Source organism: Onychomys torridus, chromosome 2 (genome assembly GCF_903995425.1).
Source record: "Onychomys torridus chromosome 2, mOncTor1.1, whole genome shotgun sequence".
NCBI classification, from domain to species: domain Eukaryota; kingdom Metazoa; phylum Chordata; class Mammalia; order Rodentia; family Cricetidae; genus Onychomys; species Onychomys torridus.
In genome coordinates, this window is record NC_050444.1 from 143,473,259 (window position 1) to 143,494,828 (window position 21,570).

Here is a 21,570-nt window from a genome sequence, read left to right on the forward strand (position 1 = left end):
AATTTTTAAAATTTTTTTGGCGACATGGTTTCTCTGTTTTATAGCCCTGGCTGTCCTAGAACTCACTGTGTAGACCAGGCTGTCCTTAAACTCACAGAGATCTACCTGTCTTCCAAATGCTGGTATTAAAGGCATGTGCCACCATACCCAGCACAAAGCTCAAATTGGTAATGTATAAGCTTTCCGTTAAAACCAGTGCACACTTTAGATTCTAATACTGTGGACACTTACGATGGCCTTCTCTGCAGGGCTCCTGTGCTGGTTGCACTTGCATTGATCGAGTGTGGAATGAAGTATGAAGATGCCGTTCAGTTCATAAGACAGTGAGTATATACAGTTGTCTGTGCAGAAACCCTAAGTGGGGCTATGCATGAGGAAGAGGTTATTGAGCCATTTGAAATAGGTAAGAAGTGGCTGGTCTGTGCTTAAAATACTGTTTGAATAAAAAAGACAAAGGCAAGTGACAAAGACTACCAGGAGTTTGTAAGATTGTTCTTTTAATTTAGATGTCAAATTTGGGCATGGTAGTACGTGGTTTGATGTCTAGGAATCTTGACAGTGAGTAGATTGAGGAGTGCTGTTTTCAGTGGATTTCATAATAGCACCCAGTGCAATTTCATGTGACCAGCAGGCAAAAGGAATGCATGGAGGAACAGATTAATCACTTTGGTACTTTAACATTATTTATTTAATTTTATGTGCGTTGGTGTTTTGCATGCATGTATGTGTAAGGATGTCAATCCCCTGGAACGAGTTATAGACAGGAGCTGCCATATGGGTGCTAGGAACAGAACCCAGGTCCTCTGGAAGAGCAGCCAGTGTTCTTAATCAATGAGCCATCTCTCCAGTCCCTACTTGGTACTCTTGAATGACCTATTTCCATACAAAATTATAATGGTAGTAATCTGACATCCCCGACACTGGTCTGAAATAATAGGCCATGTTCCTTTTTTTTTTTATATATAAACAAAATTAAGAGGAGGAAGAAAAGACTGACAGGAGACATGAAGTGTCTGGTTCTCAGCGCTGAGATGACGGTATCCCACTGCCACTCCAGTCTGTCCTGAACATGAGAATTTGTCTTCATATACTCTAGTTTTAGTTTTTTAAAGCGTACTAAATGCTTGTTTCTCATTCTGACCTGAAGACTCTGTTCATCTCATTGGAAAGAGTGTAGTCAGGTGTTACTGATCAACTCTGCTGATCTCTTTTAAATAAACTACATGATGGGCAAAGAAATTCAAACTCGGGTGGCAGAGGAAGGCAGATCTCAGTATTTGAGGCCAGCCTGAGCTACAAAGTGAGTTTCAGGGCTACACAGAGAAACCCTGTCTCAGGAAAAAAAAGAAAAGAAAAGAAACTTCTTTTGGAGGGGCTTGAGTTTAAAGGTGGCCCACGCCTTTAATCCCAGCACTCAGGAGGCAGAGGCAGGTGGATCTCTGTGAGTTGGAGGCTTGTCTGGTCTACAGAGTGAGTTCCAGGTTCCAGGACAACTATAGAAACCTTGTCTCTAAAAAACCAAAAAATAAACAAAAACAAAAAAACTCCAGGGCTGGAGAGAGATGGCTTAGAGGTTAAGAGCACTGACTGCTCTTCCAGAGGTCCTGAGTTCAATTCCCAGAAACCACATGGTGGCTCACAACCATCTGTGATGAGATCTGGTGCCCTCTTCTGTGTACATAATAAATAAATAAATAAATAAATAAATAAATAAACAAACCTTAAAAAAAACCAAAACACCAAAAAACAAAAACTCCAGAAGAACGTGTCTGTAGCTGGGTGGCAGTAGCACATACCATTAATCTCAGTACTCGGGAGGCAGAGGCAGGCAGATCTCTGTGAGTTCAAGGCCAGCCTGGTCTACAGTGCAAGTTCCAGGACAGTCAGAGCTACATATAGAAACTCTGTCTCATAAAACCAACCAACCAAACAAACAAAACAACCAAGTTCATGTACCAGCTTTTAAAAGTGATGCGGTATGGGGAATAAGCAGGTTTTCATCTGGGGAGAGCTGGCTTAGATGGCATTATGCCATAAATAGTACATTTATGTAAGCTGTGCAGTTCTTTGCTATATGATAGTGTACCATTCTTGTATTTTCAGAAAAAGAAGGGGAGCATTCAATTCCAAACAGCTGCTTTACTTGGAGAAATACCGACCTAAGATGCGATTACGCTTCAGAGATACCAATGGGCATTGCTGTGTTCAGTAGACGTAGAGGAAGGCTGAACGGATCGTGGCATTAGAGGGAACTCTTGGTACCTGGAAATGTGAATCTGGAATCTTACCTGTGTCATCAAAGTAGTGATGGATTCAGTACTCCTCAACTCCTAATGATTGAGAAGAAAGCAAATGATAAAGAAATCCCTCTATAACACGAATAAAATGTTTAAGAAAAGAAAAAAGAAAGGAAAAGGGATTAATTTAGTGAAAGATGATTTTGCTCCTAGTTTTGGAGTTTTGATTTCTGCCAGGATTGAATTATTTCAAAATCTCCTGTGTTTTTTAAACTTTTTTCAAAATAGATAATCTGAGGAAAACCAGCAGAATATTAACCAGTGTGGAGCCAGTTGTTGGGGAGCACACACTTCCATTATGCTTGGCACATAGGTCTCCTTGTGGTAGGATTTGGGGGAGGTAGATTTTCCCCATCTTTCTTCCTGTCCCGGTGCCCCTCCCCCCAATACATGTAGATGGAATAGAAAGAAACCCTTGTTGCTGTAGATGTGCTTGTGTCTGCAGCCTTGAGCCTACCTGGGCACTTTTAGGAAAACAACAACAACCCCCCCCCAAAAAAAAAAAGCTCCAAAAAAAAAAAAAAAACAAGCAAAGAAAAAGCAGTGCGCATCTGTTCTATGATCTAGGTGGTTGTTTAGTCTAGTGATGGTGGGTGTTCACCTTAGTTCCTCTTCCTCACTTAGGCATGAAAGGTAGCCAGGAGCAGTTTGTTTTGGTAAATGGTGAGGAAATGACATCTTAAAGAGGAGTCTGTCTCCTGGAACTTAGCTGAGATGAGAATCCTTTCCCAATAGTGGAAGAAGTGGGCATCCCAGAAACCAGAGATGGCTCCAGGCCATCGATGGTCTGTCTAGGAGAGTTAGCATATTTCTACAACTGTAGAACTATGGGTTGTGGATTTGCTATCTAACGATGTCATGGAAAAGCAATATCTTAAAATTTTAGGGCTGATTTCAGAAATAGAGGAGCAACAGGATATTCACAGTATTTTGGTCTTGAGAATGTCTGTGATGGTGGTTTTCCAAATTACTCTATGTACAGTTAGTGTAACCACCTATTACCTTGTTATTACTAGATTCTTCTGAGATTAAAAAGAAATCACTGTCAAAGCCAGTAATATCTAGTCAGTGTGTATCCACAGGCAATGGCAAGCAATAAAGTGAATAGCAAAGGGGACTCCACTCTTGGCATCATGTGGTAGCATTTTTCGGGTTGTCTGTTAAATGTGTTGATACAGAAAAGCTGTTTTTTCCTTATTTGCAGAAGACAGTTGACCAGGCTGCAGTGGAAAGGCATCTCCAGGGACTCTGGCACCCTCTTCACCTAAATGTTCGGTACTTGACAGTGAATGTCAAGCCCTGAGTGCAGGCCTAGAATCTTCCTTGTCCCAGTGGAAATATATTGTGCAGAGCCATAGGCTTCCCGCTTTGTTAGTACAGATAGGCCAGTAGGATGGACAACATCTCATTGATGGTACCTCGGTGGCTGGCAGCTTTGTGAACTGCCTCTATACTATTGCAGGGATTGTTCTGCTTTTAATTAAATTAGTCTGTGGAGTCCTTCCTGCCTCATCCCAGAAAATGAAAAATAATGCTTTTTTGACATTGTTTCTAGAATTTTAAAGTAAAAAATGATGATACAACCCAAAATTCTCTTCTTTCAGAACATGACGACAATAGATCGCTTTAACATAAACTCAAGATCAAAATATCTTCCCTTCTAAGTTTAGATTGACTGTTGACTCCAGGGGTTTTGATCAATACCAGCAAACCCTTTTCCACTTGACATGTTCAGAAGTTTGGTGTGTACATTTGTGCACGAGCATATGTGTTCCCATGAGGTTATGTGCATGCAGGTGTCCCATCGGAATCAGTGCCTACTTGAGATAGAGTACATTCCTGGTTCTGTGTGAGGAGAAGGGTGGATAAAGCAACATAAAACAACCGTCATATTGTTTTAAATAAGACTAATGTTAACTGTTCTCAGAACTGGACTTTTTTCCCTCAAAATTAAAACTTTTTTTTTTCTTTTGGATTTAATGAAGTATTCCTAGTGGAAGCCAGTTTGGCATGGTGAGAGAGATGTCAAACTTTTGAAAGGTGTGCAGCCTGATTTAAAACCAAATCCTGAACCCTTTTAAAGAACAATAAAACATATTTTACATGCTCTTTGTGCGATTTTTTTTTCCCCCCCACCTCCAAATTGAGTTTGTTTGCTCTCCTTTCTCTGGGATTCTCAAGACCTGGTTTGTGTCCTGATAATGTGCTTCCAAGAGGTGAAGTGGGAAGTGTTCAGTTAGGTGTCCCTGACCTGCAAGTAGTACATTTTTCTGTTTCACCTCTTGGACACAACAGTATAGGAATTCAATGTCTCATTCTAAGGAATTTGCTTACATCATAGGCTTGGATAAGGCATTACAATTTTTCTTTAAACTCTTAAAAGTAGAGAATTATCTGCTTTATGTATCATAGAATTTCTCTTTAATAATTGGTAAGCTAGATAAAGTGCCAAGGTACAAAGAATTAAAAGATGAATTCTGCTTTAGAGGACCTTAGTCTTAGTGAGTGGAAGCTGGGTGTGGTGGTAAGCATCTGTAATTTAAGCACTCTAGCTTGGGGGATGGAGGATCAGGGCATTCAAGGCTGCCCTAGGCTACATGGCAAGACCTTGTTTTGGCAAACAAAGTTACAGTGGATGGATGGCTTTGTGCTGTGCTATCTACAAGCTGTTGGTCCCACAGTTTAGCGTTAATCTTGTCCTCTACATTAGCTCCCTTAGATTCTTTGGCTGGTTGTGATAATTAGCTCTACAGGAAATTGCTATGCCTTGTCTTCATTCTGGCTGGACTGTGTGGTTAAGCCAACTACTCCTACCCTGAAATTGTGCAGCTCTACATGCTAGTGAGTCTAAAGTCTTGTGGCCTCATGCATTGTCTCAGACCTGCCACATCTGTCTCATTTGCGCTTTCTCCTTGCTCACTTTAGCTCTGATTGGTTGGTTTTTAAACCTAGAAACAGAGCCAGGAAGACAGCTCTGCAGGTAAGAGACTGTTCATCCCTGGAGCCTCCGAAAGAGCTGGATATTTGTAATCCCAGCACTCCTGTGGAGAGATGGAAAGCAGAGGCAAGAACTGTCTGGAAGCTCCTAGGTTAGCTAGCTTGGAGACCTCTGCAGTAAGAATGCCAGATAGTCTGAACCAACTAGGAATGCTATTCCCTGACCTCCACACTGTGTCTTGGCTGGTATATGCCAATACACTAAAGCTCTAAAAGAAACTTCACACTGTCCTGACACACACACATCTCACCCATCTCTGGTGGGCACCTGTGGTACTGTCTTAAATTGTTACTACCAACATATTGACCCCTGTTTAAAGGGTCCCATTCTATAAACATATCTAGGATTTAAAAAGTGAGCAAATGTGTACCTACTTGAGTTTATGTGTACCACATACATGCAGGGGTCCATGGAAGCCTAAAGAGGCAGTTGGGTCCACTGGAACTAGTGCTTCAAGAGCCTGAGTCTTCTGCAGAACCAGCAAAAGCAATCACCAGGTAACTCCCCAGCCCCATTACTTTTTTTTTTTTTTTTTTTTTTAAAGCTTAAGACAAGCATTTCCATCTATCTGATTTCATATCTTATTTGAGTAAGGGGCTCTTTAATCCTTTCCCTAATGCCCTTTTCATTTTCTGTCTAGATCATTCTCACCAACAGTAAGTATGCTGTTTGTTGGCATACAAAAACAGAGTTGGACCTGGTAGCTCATACTTTTTAATTCTAGGATTCTGGTGGCAGAGGCAGGTAGTGGTGAGTTCCAGGACAGCCAGGGATATGTAGAGAAACCCTGTCATTTAAAAAAAAAAAAAAAAAAAAAAATTGGGTTGGGGATTTCGCTCAGTGATAGAGCGCTTGCCTAGCAAGCACAAGGCTTTGGGTTCGATCCTCAGCTAAAAAAACAAAAAAACCCCAAACAAACAAACAAACAAACCCGAAAAAGAATAACTGGGGGCTATCTCAGAAAGTTACAGACAAGTGCCATCAAGCCTGAGAGTTTGATCCATGGAGACCATGCTGTGGCACAAGTACACATGTGAAAAGATAGAAACCTGTTTAATTCCACATCCACCTCCTTTCTCTGCTCCCCCGCCCTCCACCCCAGTACTGGGAATTGAATTTAAGACCTCAGCATGCTGGGCAAACACTACCATCAAGCTTCCCTCTTAACTGTACAGTAAAACCAAACCTATAGTCGCTTTTTTGAGCAAAGCTTGTTTATTTTTTTATTTGTCTAAGCTGATCTATAACTTAGACCTTACTGGTCTCCTCTTCAGGTTTTATCATCCTGCTGGGTGTCAGATGTACACTTCCCTTGCTGGCTCCCAGTGAGGATTTGATTTCACTGGGATTGCCCCCTTTTATGGGGGATGGGGTTGAGACAGGGTTTCTTTGTATAACATCTCTGACTGTTGTGGAACTCGCTCTGTAGACCATGGCATCCTCTAACTCCCAGAGATCTGCCTGCCTCTGTCCCCTGAGTGTTGGGATTAATGGCGTGTACCAGCACTGCCTGGTGGGATTACCCCTATTTAAAGACTGCCAGCTCTGTTGTGCTTATTAGTTCAGTGGTGGGTTCTCCAAGCTTTAGGTGTGTCTACATGATGGAGTTGGTGGCACTTTAAAATTCATCTTTGTGACTTAATGATCCCTCAAAGTTGTACACATAAGTCCCTGGGTCCTGTGAATGTGAACCTGATGGTGAGGCTACTTGGTGTATGTGATGAAGGCATTTCCTAGGTGACCTGGCGGATCAGGGCAATTTAATGTTGCTGGCTTTGAAGATGGATGAAGGGGCCACAAGCTAGCATTGCTGGCAGTACTGGGACCCAAAGAAAGCAAGGGAAGATCCCCCCATCTCCAAGAATGAGGAAACGCAACACCTGGGATTCATTTTCACAGGAATCTACACAACTATAGCATGAGAACTTTCACCCTTTGTAAGAAAGTTTCATTCTGGCTCAGATTGGCCAAATGCCCGCCCTTGTAATGCTGGATTACAGGTGTGAGCCATCATACTTTGCTTTAACCTTACTTGTTTTATCCCCACCCAAGACGGTCTCACTATGTAGCTAGCTAGCTCTGGTTGTCCTGGAGCTCACTTGGTAGACAAGGCTGACCTCGAATGACTTCTCCTGCCTCCCAACGCTGGGATTAAAGGTTTGCATCACTAAACTTGGCTTTGAACTTTAATTTTAAAAGTCAGTGTGTGTGTGTGTACACACATATGTACCCCACAGCATTTGTGTGGTGGTCAGAACAACTTGCAGGAGTTGAGTCTTCTCTGTGGGTCCCAGAAATTGAACTCAGGTTTACCTATAACTCTCGATGGTCCTGCCTCTCCTCCACACCCAGCTGGGGTTTCTGAATAACAAACAGGCTCATCATGGTGGCACAGACCTATAATTTCAGCATTTAGAAGGCTGAGGCCTTGAGCTTGGTCTAACCTGGGCTACATAGTCCCTGTTTCAAACAAAACCCGATTCATGATTTGAGATTAAACACAGCTTGTTGAATGCTGTAACTGAACCTCCTGTGAGAGGAATAATGATGTGCCCGTTACATATTTACCACCTGTCCTAGGCACTGAGACTACAGAAGGGCACATGACAAACTGGTAAGTTCTGGAGAAGGTAAGAGTTTTCAGGTAGTGTTCAGTGCTATGAGAATAGGAAGAAAAAGCACAAGTGGTTTGTGTAAACCCTACTTGGTATGTGTATGCACAGCAGTGCAGAGCCTATTAGTATAGTAAGGAGGGCAAGTAGATTTGTACTGATTGGTGATAGTGGGAAGGTAGTTTGTGATGTGATTATGTGGCAGGCATCTCAGTAAATGGGCAGTGTATTTCTTGAGGGGGTAGGTTAGCCATGTGGTTCATTGAAAAGATTCATGTCGCCTGGCAGTGGTGGCACACACCTTTAATCCTAGCACTCGGGAGGCAGAGCCAGGCAGATCTCTGTGAGTTCGAGGCCAGCTTGGGCTACCAAGTGAGTTCCAGGAAAGGCACAAAGCTACACAGAAACCCTGTCTCAGGGGAAAAAAAAAAGTTCTTGTCTGGGTACCATCAATATTTTTTGGGGGTGAGGTCTTATATCGCCCAGGCTGACCTTGAACTGGCTATGAACAGTGGAGGATGATTTGAATTCCTGATCTTATTCCCTCCACCTGCTGAGTGCTGCGTGACAAGTTTGTACCACTACTTTTGTTTTTGAGTCAAAATTATGCCTAGTTTGGCCTGGAATTCCCAATCCTCCTGCCTCAGTCTCCAAAGGTCTGGGAGCACAGAATCAGAACTACATCCAGCATACACAAGTCAGCTGAATAGGATCCTCTTAACTGCAGATTGCTGCTTTTTGCAGGGCAGAGCCACTGAAGGTCAGCAATCACAGCAGTTACAAAGTCAGGTCTTTGTACAGAAGGTTATGTAAGAATCTTGAGTTAGAGGCTATATTTGTAAGGTGTGATTGATTTGTACTGTGCATGTGGTATGTGTCAGCCAAGTTAATGAGAATGAACCGGAGAGGTTGGACCCTGAGGAATCTTGGTGGCTAATGATGGGGCTGCTGTGGTCCAAGAAAAGGAAGTTTTAGGCCTTAACCAAGGGAGCAAGGGAGGCCTATGGTAGAATTTACTTCCCACCACCATTGTGCAGGTCTGTGTGAAAGGTGAGGTGAGCAGTATATCAGTTTTAAAAGTCCTAGGAGCTAACGTGGCTATGGAAAGGTGTGGTAAACCTTTCCCGTACCCACCTGTCTCCTTTCCACAGATCACGTAGACTGGAAGCAATTAGAATATTTCATGCTTGCAGCTCTGACCTCTGCCCTGGAAGAGGTCACTGGCAGGTGTACCACACTGTGGCACTGCTGTCACTGGTGTCCCCTTGTTTTAAAGGTAGGGAGTCAGGAAAATAGAAAAACAAGGGGCTAACACTACCAGTATCTGTCTAGTTCTGCTGCTCTCAGGGTTTTACATGCCTGATCGGATTTAGTCTTCATAGGCCTCACCACCAGCCCTATTTATAAATGAGAGACTACAAAGTAAAGAAATAGTGAGCAGGCGCTGGCAAGGTCAGTATGCTAATCCTGGGACTGACTCTAAAATTGGCCCTTTGCTGCCCAGCTGGACTGCTTTGTAGACTGGGAAGAGATCTATTGGGGATTTCTTAGGCATTGGATGATGCAAAGGAGCCCTTGGTAATTGAGCTGCATCTTTATATTAAATGTGGGGGCAGGAGAGGGTTGGCATGCTTGTGCATATGCATGTGTATAGCAATTCTGACTTGTCGGTGGCTTCAGCTTGTGCAAACTGTGTGTAATGGGCCTTGCCAGTAACAAACCAGGACATTCAAGCTGAGTGGTTTATAGTTTATAATTGGCTTCTTATTACTGTTGGCTGCCTTTCTTGCACATAGAGTATTACTCCAGGATTGGTATTTGATTTAAGAAATTTTCAAATTGATTTTATCTTCAGTGCATTAATGCGTGGCCTCGATTCCTGCAGAGGCATCAGATAAAACCAGCGTGGATATGTTTTAGGAATCATAACTGGATCTGAGCTGCCAGTGACCTGGCTTTCAGTCAGCATAGCTAAATCACATTTCTGAAAGAAAAAACATTTTTTTTTCATAACTAAGTCCTTTGACTTTTTTCTTGGGGCATCTCAAGTTTGGACTCCATCAACTGGAAAATATTTTCCAGATAATGCTAAAACACATAAATGGGAATTTGTTAACATGAGTTGATCTAATCACTCTCTTCCTTCTGGAACCCAACACATAAATATTCCAAGAATAATGCAGAAATCAGCCTAATTTTCAAGGGTGCCCAATTGTGATGCCTTTCAAAATCAGGAAATGTGGAATATGACCCAGTAATGAAAAGACTGTTAATGCAGTTGAGTGCATGGAAAACTGAAGGGTGTTCTTTCTGTAATTTCATGAAGATTAGCATAGGTAAATGTTTTTAGTTTTGTTTTTTTCATTTCATCTCTAGAAGTACAGAGTAGATTGCAGCTGTATGGAAGCACCTATTAATCATCTTCTAATGCTTTCATGTAAATGCTCATATTTGACTTCCATTTAGAGTCGCTATTAACACCTGGAACTCCAGATTGATAACAGGTAAAAATTTAATGAGATTAATTTATAGCCTCTTTGTTCCTCACCCCATACCCTCCTAATATCTAATTCTCATGGGATAAGGCAGGAAATAGGCGAGAAGAGAGAGCTTTGAGCTCGGCATATCATTTCATTAAGATTTATTTTTGCGGGTGGTAGTGGTGCACGCCTTTAATCCCAGCACTCAGGAGGCAGAGGCAGGTGGATCTCTGTGAGTTCAAAGCCAGCCTGGTCTACAGAGCAAGTTCCAGGACAGGCTCCAAAGCTACACACAGAAACCCTGTCTCAAAAAAAATTTTTTTATGTGTATGCATGTTTTGCCTATGTATGAATGTGCACCACGTGCATACCTACTGCCTGAGAAGCCAGAAGAGGACATCCACCGGTATGGGAGTTACAGATGGCTGTGAGCTGCCATGTGGGTGCCCAGAACCAAGCCCTAGTGCTCTGCACGGGAGCAGGTGCTCTTGGCCTCTGGGTCATCCGTGTGTCCTCCCCCTTTCTGGAGAGACAGGATTTTACTATGTTGCCCTGGCTGACCTAGAACTTATATGTAGATCAGGCTGGACTTGCACCTACTACAGAAATCCACCAGCCTCTGCCTCCATGATGTCAAATATATGTGTAGCAAGAAGACTTTTTGATTATTTCATGTTCTAAGGATATAGATCCTTTTTATATTACTTAGTAGTGTTGGGGTGGTGTTTTTGTTTGGTTTTGGTCTTTGTTTTCAGTCAGAGTCTTGGCTTTGCATGCTTGGCTGCCCTCAAATTCACTGTGTAGACCAGCCATGCTGGCCTTTAACCTGCCTTCTGTCTCTTAACCTTTAAACTGTCCTGCCCTGCCTCCCAAGTATGCAGGTACAGGTATGTGCCACTGCATGTGGGTCTTTTAAATATAAAGTAAAAAATACTTTTTTATGTATGTGTCTGTGCATCTATGAATATGAATAATGCCCTAGGTGGGCAGAGGTGGGAGTTGGAGCCCCTGGAGCTAGAGTTAAGGCAGTTGTAAGCCAACTTATGTGCTAAGAACTGAACCCAGGTTCTTTACGAGAGCAGCCAGTGCTGCTCACACAGCTGAGCCTTCTCTTCAGTCCATACCTGGCTTTTTCCTGGCTTCTGAATGATTTCTTCCCCCATCCTATAAATCTTAAAAGGTTTTGGGAGGGGTTTTTGTCTTGTTTTTTTGTCTGTTTGCTTTTTCTCTCTCTCTTTCTGGTAAGGTCTCAGAAGCCTAAATGTAGCCCAGATTGATCTTAAACTTACAGCAGTCCTCTTGCCTCAGCCTCGCTGATGCTGGGATTATAGGTATGAGACACTATACTCAGCTCAAATATCTTTTCTTTTTCGTTTATTTATTTTCTTTGTATGTATGTATGTATGTATGTCTTTATTTTTCTGAGACAGGGTTTCTCTGTGTAGTTTTGGTGCCTGTCCTGGATCTCGATCTGTAGCCCAGGCTGGCCTTGAACTCACAGAGATCCGCCTGCCTCTGCCTCCCAAGTGCTGGGATTAAAGGCGTGTGCCACCACCGCCCGGGCTCAGTGTCACTCTAGCCTCCTCAGCACTGAAAGCGTTACACCCTATGATGGTAGGTCCCATGGGTGTGAGACTGCTGTGCCTCTTAGGAGGCAGGAGGCTTACCAATGTCTAAAGGGAAAGTAGTTGTGTGGATATATACACACATCTCACATGTCCATATATACTCACATAAGAATAATTTATAGTAGTAGAATGTGCAGTATTCATTATGGAAATCCCATATGAGTGCTTGACTCCACAGAATCTCATGTTCTAGCCAGCCAGTATGTGGTTGCAACTGATAAAACCAACACAAATGTTGACTTTTCTTTTGAAGGCCCAGAAGTAAAACAGTCAAGACAGTACTAAAATGTCCTTTGTTGGGGCTGGAGAGATGGTTCAGTGGGTAAGACGATTGGCTACTGTTCCAGAAGTTCTGAGTTCAATACCCAGCACCCACACAGTGACTCACGGTCATCTGTAATAGGTTCTTATATCCTCTTCGGTCATGCAGGCATATACAAAAATAGAGCACTCATATACATAAATAATAAATCTTTAAAAAAAGAATGTTTTTCATTGGAGGTGTGTGAGGTCTCCATGGGACTAGATGAGTCTTAAAATAGTAGACTCCTTAGTTTTTGGTGCATTATTTTGTGCCCTTCCAACATCATTGTTGAGGACATGGTGCGCATCTACATTTAACCTGCACTCCTGCCATTTATTAAGTCTAGGTAATCAGGAGGATGAGCCTCATTTGTAGCACTTGCCAGCTTCCATGGTTTGAGTACTCCAGTTGATGTCACTGAAGGTAGAATTGGGAGTGAGCAAATTATTGTGGTGTCTCCAGCATACAGATATATACAGTGAAATAAGTATATAAGAACACAGGTGAGCCAAGTGGTGGTGGTGCACACCTTTAATCCCAGGACTTGGGAGACAGTGGCAGGCAGATCTCTGTGAGTTCAGGGCTAGCCTGATCTATAGAGCAAGTTCCAGGACAGATAGGAGTGGTACACAGAGAAACCCTGTCTTGGAAAATGAAAGATGGCTTAGTGGACAAAGGTGCTTGCCCCCAGGCCTGGCCACCTGACCCCTGGGAGTCACATAGACGTCGGAGAGAACCGAACGCCCCAAGTTGTCCTCTGACTACCACATGCATCTTGGCAAGCATGGCCCACATGGTGATGTGCAGGCAGACGCGCTGGAGGAGTAGCTCAGGGTCCTACATCATGTAGGCGACAGGAAGTCGACTGAGACACTGGCCTGTATCCCGAGCATAGGAAACATCAAAGCCCGCCCCACAGGGACACCCTTCCTGCAACAGCGACATGTCACAATAGTGCCACTCCTCAGGAGCTATGGTTACATTCAAACTACCCCCTCCCCCCACACACAATAAATAAATGTTAAAAGAAATAGAACACAGGCCAGGTGATAGTAGCACCTGCCTTTAATCCCAGCACTCAGGAGGCAGAGGCAGGTGGATCCCTGTGAATTTGAGGCTAGCCTGGTCTACAGAGTGAGTTCTAGGACAGCCAGGGCTACACGGAGAAACCCTGTCATAAGCAAAGAAAGAACATAGAGTAGTAAAATAATGAGAAACATGAATTTCAAGAACTTACAAATTTGTTTTTTATTTAATTTAATTGTTACTACAATGATTTTTAAGACAGGGTGTCAATTGTGTTAACCCTGGCTGGCCTGGAACTCACTCTGTAGATCAGGTCAGCCTCAAACTCAGAGATCTGCCTTTGTCTCCTGAGCGCCAGAACTAACGGTGTGTACCATCACACCCAGCCATACAACTTAATTTTTAATACTGGCTTTATCTAATCAGCTTGAACGTTTTCTGAAATTGGATGAACAGTGGTGGGGCCACTGTTTTGTGACCCCTGTGTTTAGTCATTTCTGCCACTCTTTGGCCACAGCCCATAAGCCCCCCACTTTGTCCTTTCAGCTGTAGCAGCATGCCTGTCCTTCGGCCAGTTTTCTGTTCGCTCCTCAGTCCACCATAACCTGACTTTTGTACTTCCATGATAGAATGTGCTAGAAAGGAAAGGCCCTTTTCCTCCACCAATCCCAGCATCCAGGGCTCCCTGGGGCTCATTCTAGATGTCTGTTTTTCTCTTCCTGTGCACTCTGCCTCCATGATTGCATCCAAACCCATGCAGCTAGGTGCATTGATGGCTCAATCCCTGTGATTCCGACCCACAGCCCTCTAATGTTCCAGCGCACTTGTCTACAGTCTTCATCAAGTCCTTGCCTCATCCATCAAAAAGCATCACGAAAACATACTCACGGTTTCTCTTCTCACTGAGCCCTCTGACCAGACACCTAGCAGTCATCCTCCCCTTTTCTCTGCTTCATTGCCCTCACTTTCTGCTCAGGCACCAAACCCAGATTGACAGACATATCCATTCATGCGTCCCGTGTATTGGGTCGAAGCATTAGAGCTTGAAGTCAAACCTATACATGTAATTTTTGTCTCTGTCATTTTTTAACCAGCTTTGTAAGCTTGGGGAACTTGCTCAACCACTCTGTTTCAGTTTTCCTAAATATGGAGTAGGAATTACAGAATCTCCCTTGCAGGCAATCTCAAGGGATCAAAACACTGGAAACAGCCTGCTGCAGAGTGGGACTTAGAGTGAGCTGGTGTTCGTCATGCTGATATTTCTGCAGCATCTGTAAGCAGTGGTGTATTGGTTTCCTAAGGCTGCCATAGCAAAGTGCCATAAATGAGGTGGTATTGGAGGACAAATTTATCTCTTACAGTTCTGGAGGCTAGATGCCAGAAATCAAGCTGTCAGCAGGGCTGTGTTCCCACTAAACCTCCAGCAAATCTCTCCTGACCTCTCCCTAGCTTCTGGTGTTTATTGAAACTCTTGGCTACTTCAGTGTATTCCAGTCCCAGTCTTTGTCATAACAAGTGTTCTCCCTGTGTGCTTCTGTCTTCACATGCCTGTTGGGAAAAGACAACAGTGACACTGGCTTAGGTTCCGCCCTCCCGCAGTGTGACCTCTATAATTACATCTGTAGCAACCTTGTTTCTAAGTAAGGTCATATTGGGGGGCACTGAAGTTTAGGACTTAAACAGAGGAGTTCTGAGGAGTCACAACCTACTGGAGCTGAAATGTTTATGCCCTTCCAGAGTTCCTGTGTTGAAATCTCAGTGCCCTCTCCAGCTCATGGTAGCAGGTGGGACCTTTGGGACTAAGACACTGGGATTAGTGTCTTTATGAAGGAGTCCCCCAGACGCTGTGAGGACACAGGACCCAGGCACTGGAAACAGGAGAAGGGTGTTGTCTTACACGACACCTGTCTAACACTGCCTTCCACTGCCTTGATCATGACTTTGCAGTCTCTAAAACTGTGCAGTGAACTTACATGGTCTACCAGAAACCTAGTTTATGATATTTTATTATAGTGGCTCAAATGGTCTGAGATAAAATCTAACCCAGAACAAACAGGAGCTATATAATACAGGGATCATGTCTGATTGTTGATCTTTTGCTAAGGTTCCACTATTGTAAATAATACTGCAATATCTTTATATTTAAAAGTTTTTCAAATTTGAGATCAGTCACTCCCAACAAAAGACAATCCAATGTAGCTGGAGTTTTTTTCCAGTCCTGTCTGGCTCACAGTCAGGACACATCTCTCTCGCCCGCCAGTTCCACAGCCGCTTAGACCCAACCAAGTAAACACACAGGGAATTATTGTTTACAAACTGTATGGCCACAGCAGGCTTCTTGTTATCTACTTTTTATATCTCTTTTGTTTGTTTTTTTTTGTTTTTTGTTTTTCAAGACAGGGTTTCTCTGTGTAGCTTTGCGCCTTTTCTGGAGCTCACGTGGTAGCCCAGGTTGGCCTCGAACTCACGGAGATCTGCTTGGCTCTGCCTCCCGAGTGCTGGGATTAAAGGCGTGCGCCACCACCGCCCGGCCTAGTTTTTATATCTTAAATTAACCCATTTCTATTAATCTATAAGTTGCCACATGGCTTGTGGCTTACCGGTATCTTTACATGTTGCTTGTCATGGCGGCAGCTGGCAGTGTCTCTCTGCCTCAGCCTTCCTGTTCCCAGAATTCTCTTCTCTCCTTGTCCTGCCTATACTTCCTGCCTGGCTACTGGCCAATCAGTGTTTTATTTATTACCCAATCAGAGCAACACATTTAACATACAGAACATCCCACAGCAATCCTATCTGAAAATGGGCAAAATACTTGAGTAGACATTTATTTATTTAGTATAGCCCTGGCTGGCCTGGAACTCACTCTGTAAATTAGCTTGGCCTTGAACCCATAAAGATCCATCTGTCTCTCTACCTTGAGTAACAGGCATTAAAGGTGCCCTTGAATTGATGTTTCTCCAAAGAAGCTATATAAAAGCACGTGGAAGGTTACACAATCCCATTTGGTGCAAATCAAAACACAGTCAGGTATCACTTTCAGCAGAGGGCTTACTCAGCACCCAAGAGGTCCCAGGTTCTGCAAATAAGTAAAGAATTGTGTCTTTTCACAGTAAGATGACCACCTCATTACCATTAGGATGGTTATAACCAAAAACATTAGGACTGACAAGATTATGGAGATGAAGACTGAAACAGTTCTGGGGGGGAAGGTAGGATGGTGCTGCTTGGGAGACATTTTGAAAGTTTTGTTTTTCTTTTTTTGGACAGAGTCTTTTTGTTAGATAGCTCTGGCTGTCCTGGGCTGGCTTTGAACTCACAGAGATTCACCTGCCTCTGCCTCCAGAGTGCTGGGGTTAAAAGCATGTGCCACCATGCCCAGTGAGAAATTCTTAAATTATACATAGAATTTCCATTCCTACATATTTACCCCAAAGAATTGAAAACAGCCAGGTGATGGTGGCACATGCCTTTAATCCCAGCACTTGGGAGGCAGAGGCAGGTGGATCCTCTGTGAGTTTGAGGCCAGCCTAGGCTACAGAGTGAGTTTCAGGACAGACTGTAAATCTACACAGAAAAACCCTGTCTCTAAAAGCCAATAATAATAATAATAATAATAATAATAATACTTGAAAACATATTTTAACAAAAATTTGTTCATGAATGCCATCATAACACTCTGCACCTTAACACTGTAAATGATCACCCCTTGGGAGAACAATAAGCAGTGTGGTATATCCATACAATGAAATAATGCTCAGCCATGGAAAGGAAACACAAACTAATACAACACTACAACATGGATGAACCTTGAAAACTTTGTGTTAGTGAAAGAAGACATAAGGTCGTAGTGTATGGTTCCATTTGTATGAAATATTCAGAATAGCTAACACAGGCAGCAATAGATTCGATGATTGCCGGAGAGTGGTGGAGGAGAAGACAGGAAGAAGGCATAGATTTTTTTGTTTTTTTGTTTGCTTTTTTTGTTTTGTGGTGGTTAAATGTTTTGGAGTAGGTTGGTAGATGTGCAACATTGTAAGTATGCTAAGCTTCATGAAAGTGTGCATTTAAATGTTGAGTTTTACTTCACAGGAAATTTACCTTAATAAAAAATTAAGGCTTTGTTGGAAGTGTGGTTAAGTCAGCCTGAAAGTTGTGAGCATGAAGAGCGCTGTTCCCATTACTCATCTGTCCTGTGGCAGCATAGCCAGGGGAGAGATCAATGCCTGAGGCAGGTGGGAGAGCTGTCCCTCACCAGTGGCCCCTCACCAGTGGCCCCTGCACCTCTCCTGGGGATCACAGAAGAGGACTTGAAAGGCTCGCCCGCCCGCCCATTTCCTTTTGCTGCAATGGTGAACTAGCCAGGGCAGTGCTGGAAAGCTCCCCCTGGTGGCGAACACAGGGAGAGCTGGCGGATTGACCAACCCTACAACTGCCAGGTCCAGAGCCAGGGTTATGTGTTGGCCCACCCCAACACCCACCCCGTATGTGATCTGCTAGAGCACGGGGGCGGGAGAGTGGGGGTTGTCGGTGCTGTAGACCTGGTGCTGCAGGATCTCCAGGACAGCAATGGGGTGTCCAGTAAGAGTCCCAATGAGGACCCAGTGTTGATGGTGCAGCAGAGACCAGGGGCCTGGACTAGTCCAGTGATTCAGTGATGCACACCTGCGTGTAAAACGTATGGATAGAGGCTTTACTGTGTGGCTCTCAGCACTGCAGCCTCCATGATGAGATTTCCCCCCTTACTTCCTTTATTTTTCCCTTTTCCCTTTTTTCTCTTAAATTTTATTTTATTGTTTTGAGGTGGGGAGATGGGTGGGATTGGGAGGCATGATGTGAAAGACACAATAAATCAAAAGAAAGTTAAAAAAAATCAATGGCAATAAAAGGAATGAACCGATAGATGCTAGAATGCAGATGAGCCTTGGAAGCGTGCAGAGTTAAGAGGAGCCAGTCTCAGGTCATATGTGATTCCAGTTATATAAACTGTCCAGGAGAGAAATCAGAGAAAGAACAGGTGTTTGCGGAGGCTGAAGGCAGTGGGGATGAGGAATATAGGATTTCCTTTTGGGATGATGAAACGTTCTGGAAATAGATAGTGGCTATGATTACGCAACATGCTGGATATGCTAAGCACTGCTGGACTTCATGCTTTAAATGGTTAAAATGATGCCAGGTGGAGGTGGCATTAATGTTACCAGCATGTAGAAGGCAGAGGCAGGCAGATCTCTATGAATTTCAGGACAGCCAAGGCTGTTATATAGAGAAACCCTGTCTTGAAAAACCACACACACAGGTTAAAATGTACTTTATCTTACATATATTTTATCACAATAAAAGAATTTCCTTCAGAAAGATTTCCTGCCAGATGGTGGTGGTCCACACCTTTAATTCTAGCACTCGGGAGGCAGAGCCAGGCGGATCTCTGATCTCTGTAAATTCAAGGTCAGCCTGGTCTTCAAAGTGAGTTCCAGGAAGGCTCCAAAGCTACAGAGAAACCTTGTCTCAAAAAACCAAGAAAAGAAAGATCTCCTGAGATGATGGCAAAGCATGCACTGGACAGCACATTCAGGGTCCACCGATACCCAGGAGCATCTTCTATCCTGTGGGGAGGCTCACTGTATGGTAGACCCTGGGAGTCTTTTGACAGTGTGAATGCTGGAGTGAACTCTGGGTTTGAGTTCCTGCCCTGCTGCTTGTAAGCCAACTGGATGACCTGGGCACTGCTCAGTTTCTTTGCCTATGAAATCCGGTTGGTGACATTGTCTACCCAGGGTTGTTTGGGAGTTAGATGAATGGGTGAGTCATAAATTTAGGATTACAAGTCTACAAATTTAAGAGAGAAATAAAAGGAAAATAATTAGTAATGAAGTGGTTTTCAATAATTTGTGTTCAGATGCATGTGTGTGTGTAGAGGCCAGAGATCAACATTTGGTGGGTGTCATTCATGGTTTTTTGGGTTTGTTTGTTGTTGAGACAGGATCTTTCACTGGTCTGGAACTCAACAAAAAGCTAGTCTGGCTAGGTAGTGAGACCCTGGGATCCTCCTGTCTCTGCCTCCCCAGGGCTACAATCACAAGCTCGTGCCACCAAGCCTGACTTTTATGTGGATCCTGGTGATCTAACATGGCTCCTCTTGCTTATGTGGCAAACACTTCACCCATTGAGCAACCTCCCCAACCCTATTGTTTTGTTTTGTTTTTTTAGAGACATGATTCTCTGTGTAGCTTTGGAGTTCGCTCTGTAGCCCAGGCTGGCCCTGAACTCACAGAGATCCTCCTGCCTCTGCTAGGATCAAAGGCCTGCGCCACTACCGTCCGTCCAGCCCCCTATTGTTTTTTGAGACAGGATCTTGCTGTGTAGCCCAGGCTGGCCCTGAACTTGGGTCTCAGCCTCAAAAGTGCTGGGATTTAAAGGTTCCCTCTTATAAAGTGCTCTTAGCCGCTTCCCCTCCTGCCCTGAAGGTTTATATGCACGGAAGCATATAGGATTGCCCTTTTTTCTAACTCTGCAAAATTTTTAAAATTGCTGATATGGAGCCAGTAAGATGACCCAGTGGGTAGAAGTTCTCACTGTGCAAGCCTGACAACCTGAATTTGATCCTTGGAGCCCATGTGCCCACTGTGGCATATGTGCACCCACCCATATGAAAATACATAAAGTTCAACAACAACAACAACAAAAAGGAAAAACAGGGGACAGATGGCTCAGTAGTCAAGAACATTGGCCACTATTCCAGAGGAACCCTCATCATGGTTCACAACTGTCTGTAACTCCACTTCTATAGGATCCCACAACCTCTTCTGGTCTCCACGGATACTGCTGGCGTGTGCACGGACATACATACAGGGAAAACATTCATACAAGAGCTGGAGAAATGGTTGAATGCCAATTAGCAGTTGTTCTAAGCCTGGCGGGGTGGTGCATGCCTTTAATCCCAGCACCTGGAAGGCAGAGGCAGGCAGATCTCTGTGAGTTCAAGGCCAGCCTCGGCTACAAAGTGAGATCCAGGATAGGCTCTAAAGCTACACAGAGAAACCCTATCTCAGAAAACAAAACAAACAAACAAACAACAACAAAAACAGTTGTTCCTCCAGAGGTGGTATTGTTTTTTGGCTCTTTTTGGGGGGGGGGGGGCACCACCCAGCTCCCAAATAAATCTCACACAGAGGCTTATACTTAATTACGAATGCATGGCCTTAGCTTGGCTTAGTTTCTAGCCAGCTTTTTAAAATTTAAATTATCCTGACTACCTTTTTCCTCTGGGCTTTTCCTGTTCTCTTACTATAAATCTTAGTCTTACTCCGTGGCTTGCTATGTAGCTGGGTGGCTGGCTCCTGGGGTCTCCTCCTTTTCTGGCTGCTAGATCTTCCATCCCCTCCCATATTACTCCCTCTATATATTCTCTCTACCTACCAGCCCCACCTATCCTTTCTCCTGCCTTACTATTGGCCAGTTCTTTATTAGACCATCAGGTGTTTTAGACAGGCACAGTAACACAGCTTCACAGAGTTAAATAAATATTCTACTACATAGAGGTCCCAAGTTCAATTCCTGGCACCAACATGCTGGCATACAGCCATCCATAGCTGCAGTTGCAGGGGATCTGATGCCCTCTTCTGACCTCTTCAGGTACCAGGCTTACACATGGTGCACATACGCCCATGAGGCAAAACACATAAACATAGAAAAAAATTAAATCATATGTAAAATGAAAATAAATAATAAAGTTAATTAAGAAAATAAAAATAAAGTCATCAATATGGCTACCTGTATCAATTGTTATCCCCTACCCCCGAGGATTATTCCATTGGGTGGGATTTAGTTTCTTTATCCCCTTGTATATTGATGCATATTTGAGTTGCTTTTAGTTTGGGGTTACTAAAAACTACTGACATAGACCTTCATGCTCACATCTTTATGCAGACACATATTTCCTTTTCTCTTGGCTAGGAACCTAGGAGCTGGACCATGTTTTACTCTTACATTATAAGAAATGACAGATATCTGCCACTTGCTTAAGCCCGTTACCAGCAGGACTGAGGCTCAGTTGCCTCTGCCCTGACTTCTCCCAAGCTGCTAGTCCGTTCTGCAGATGGAGCTGGTGCCGTTATCTTCCTGAGCACGTTGCCTTGGAGAAGCAGCATTGACTCACATAAGCACACTGACCTCTCGCTTTCCAAAGTGGAAAATCATGACATCTTTGCAAGTGTGCTCTTGCTGCCTCT

General features: G+C 43.6%; 1 protein-coding gene across 2 annotated transcripts in view; it reads left to right on the forward strand.

Annotated features, from left to right (window-relative positions):
- Positions 1 to 4,406, forward strand: part of Ptp4a2 (protein tyrosine phosphatase 4A2) — a 31,171-nt gene extending 26,765 nt beyond the window's left edge. For both annotated transcript variants that reach the window (XM_036178435.1, XM_036178436.1), the window contains exons 5-6: positions 249 to 323; positions 2,104 to 4,406. In XM_036178435.1, the coding sequence (XP_036034328.1) occupies positions 249 to 323; positions 2,104 to 2,212 (184 nt within the window). In that variant the 3' untranslated portion in view covers positions 2,213 to 4,406. The remainder of the gene's footprint in view (positions 1 to 248; positions 324 to 2,103) is intronic.
- Positions 4,407 to 21,570: the final 17,164 nt, after the last annotated feature.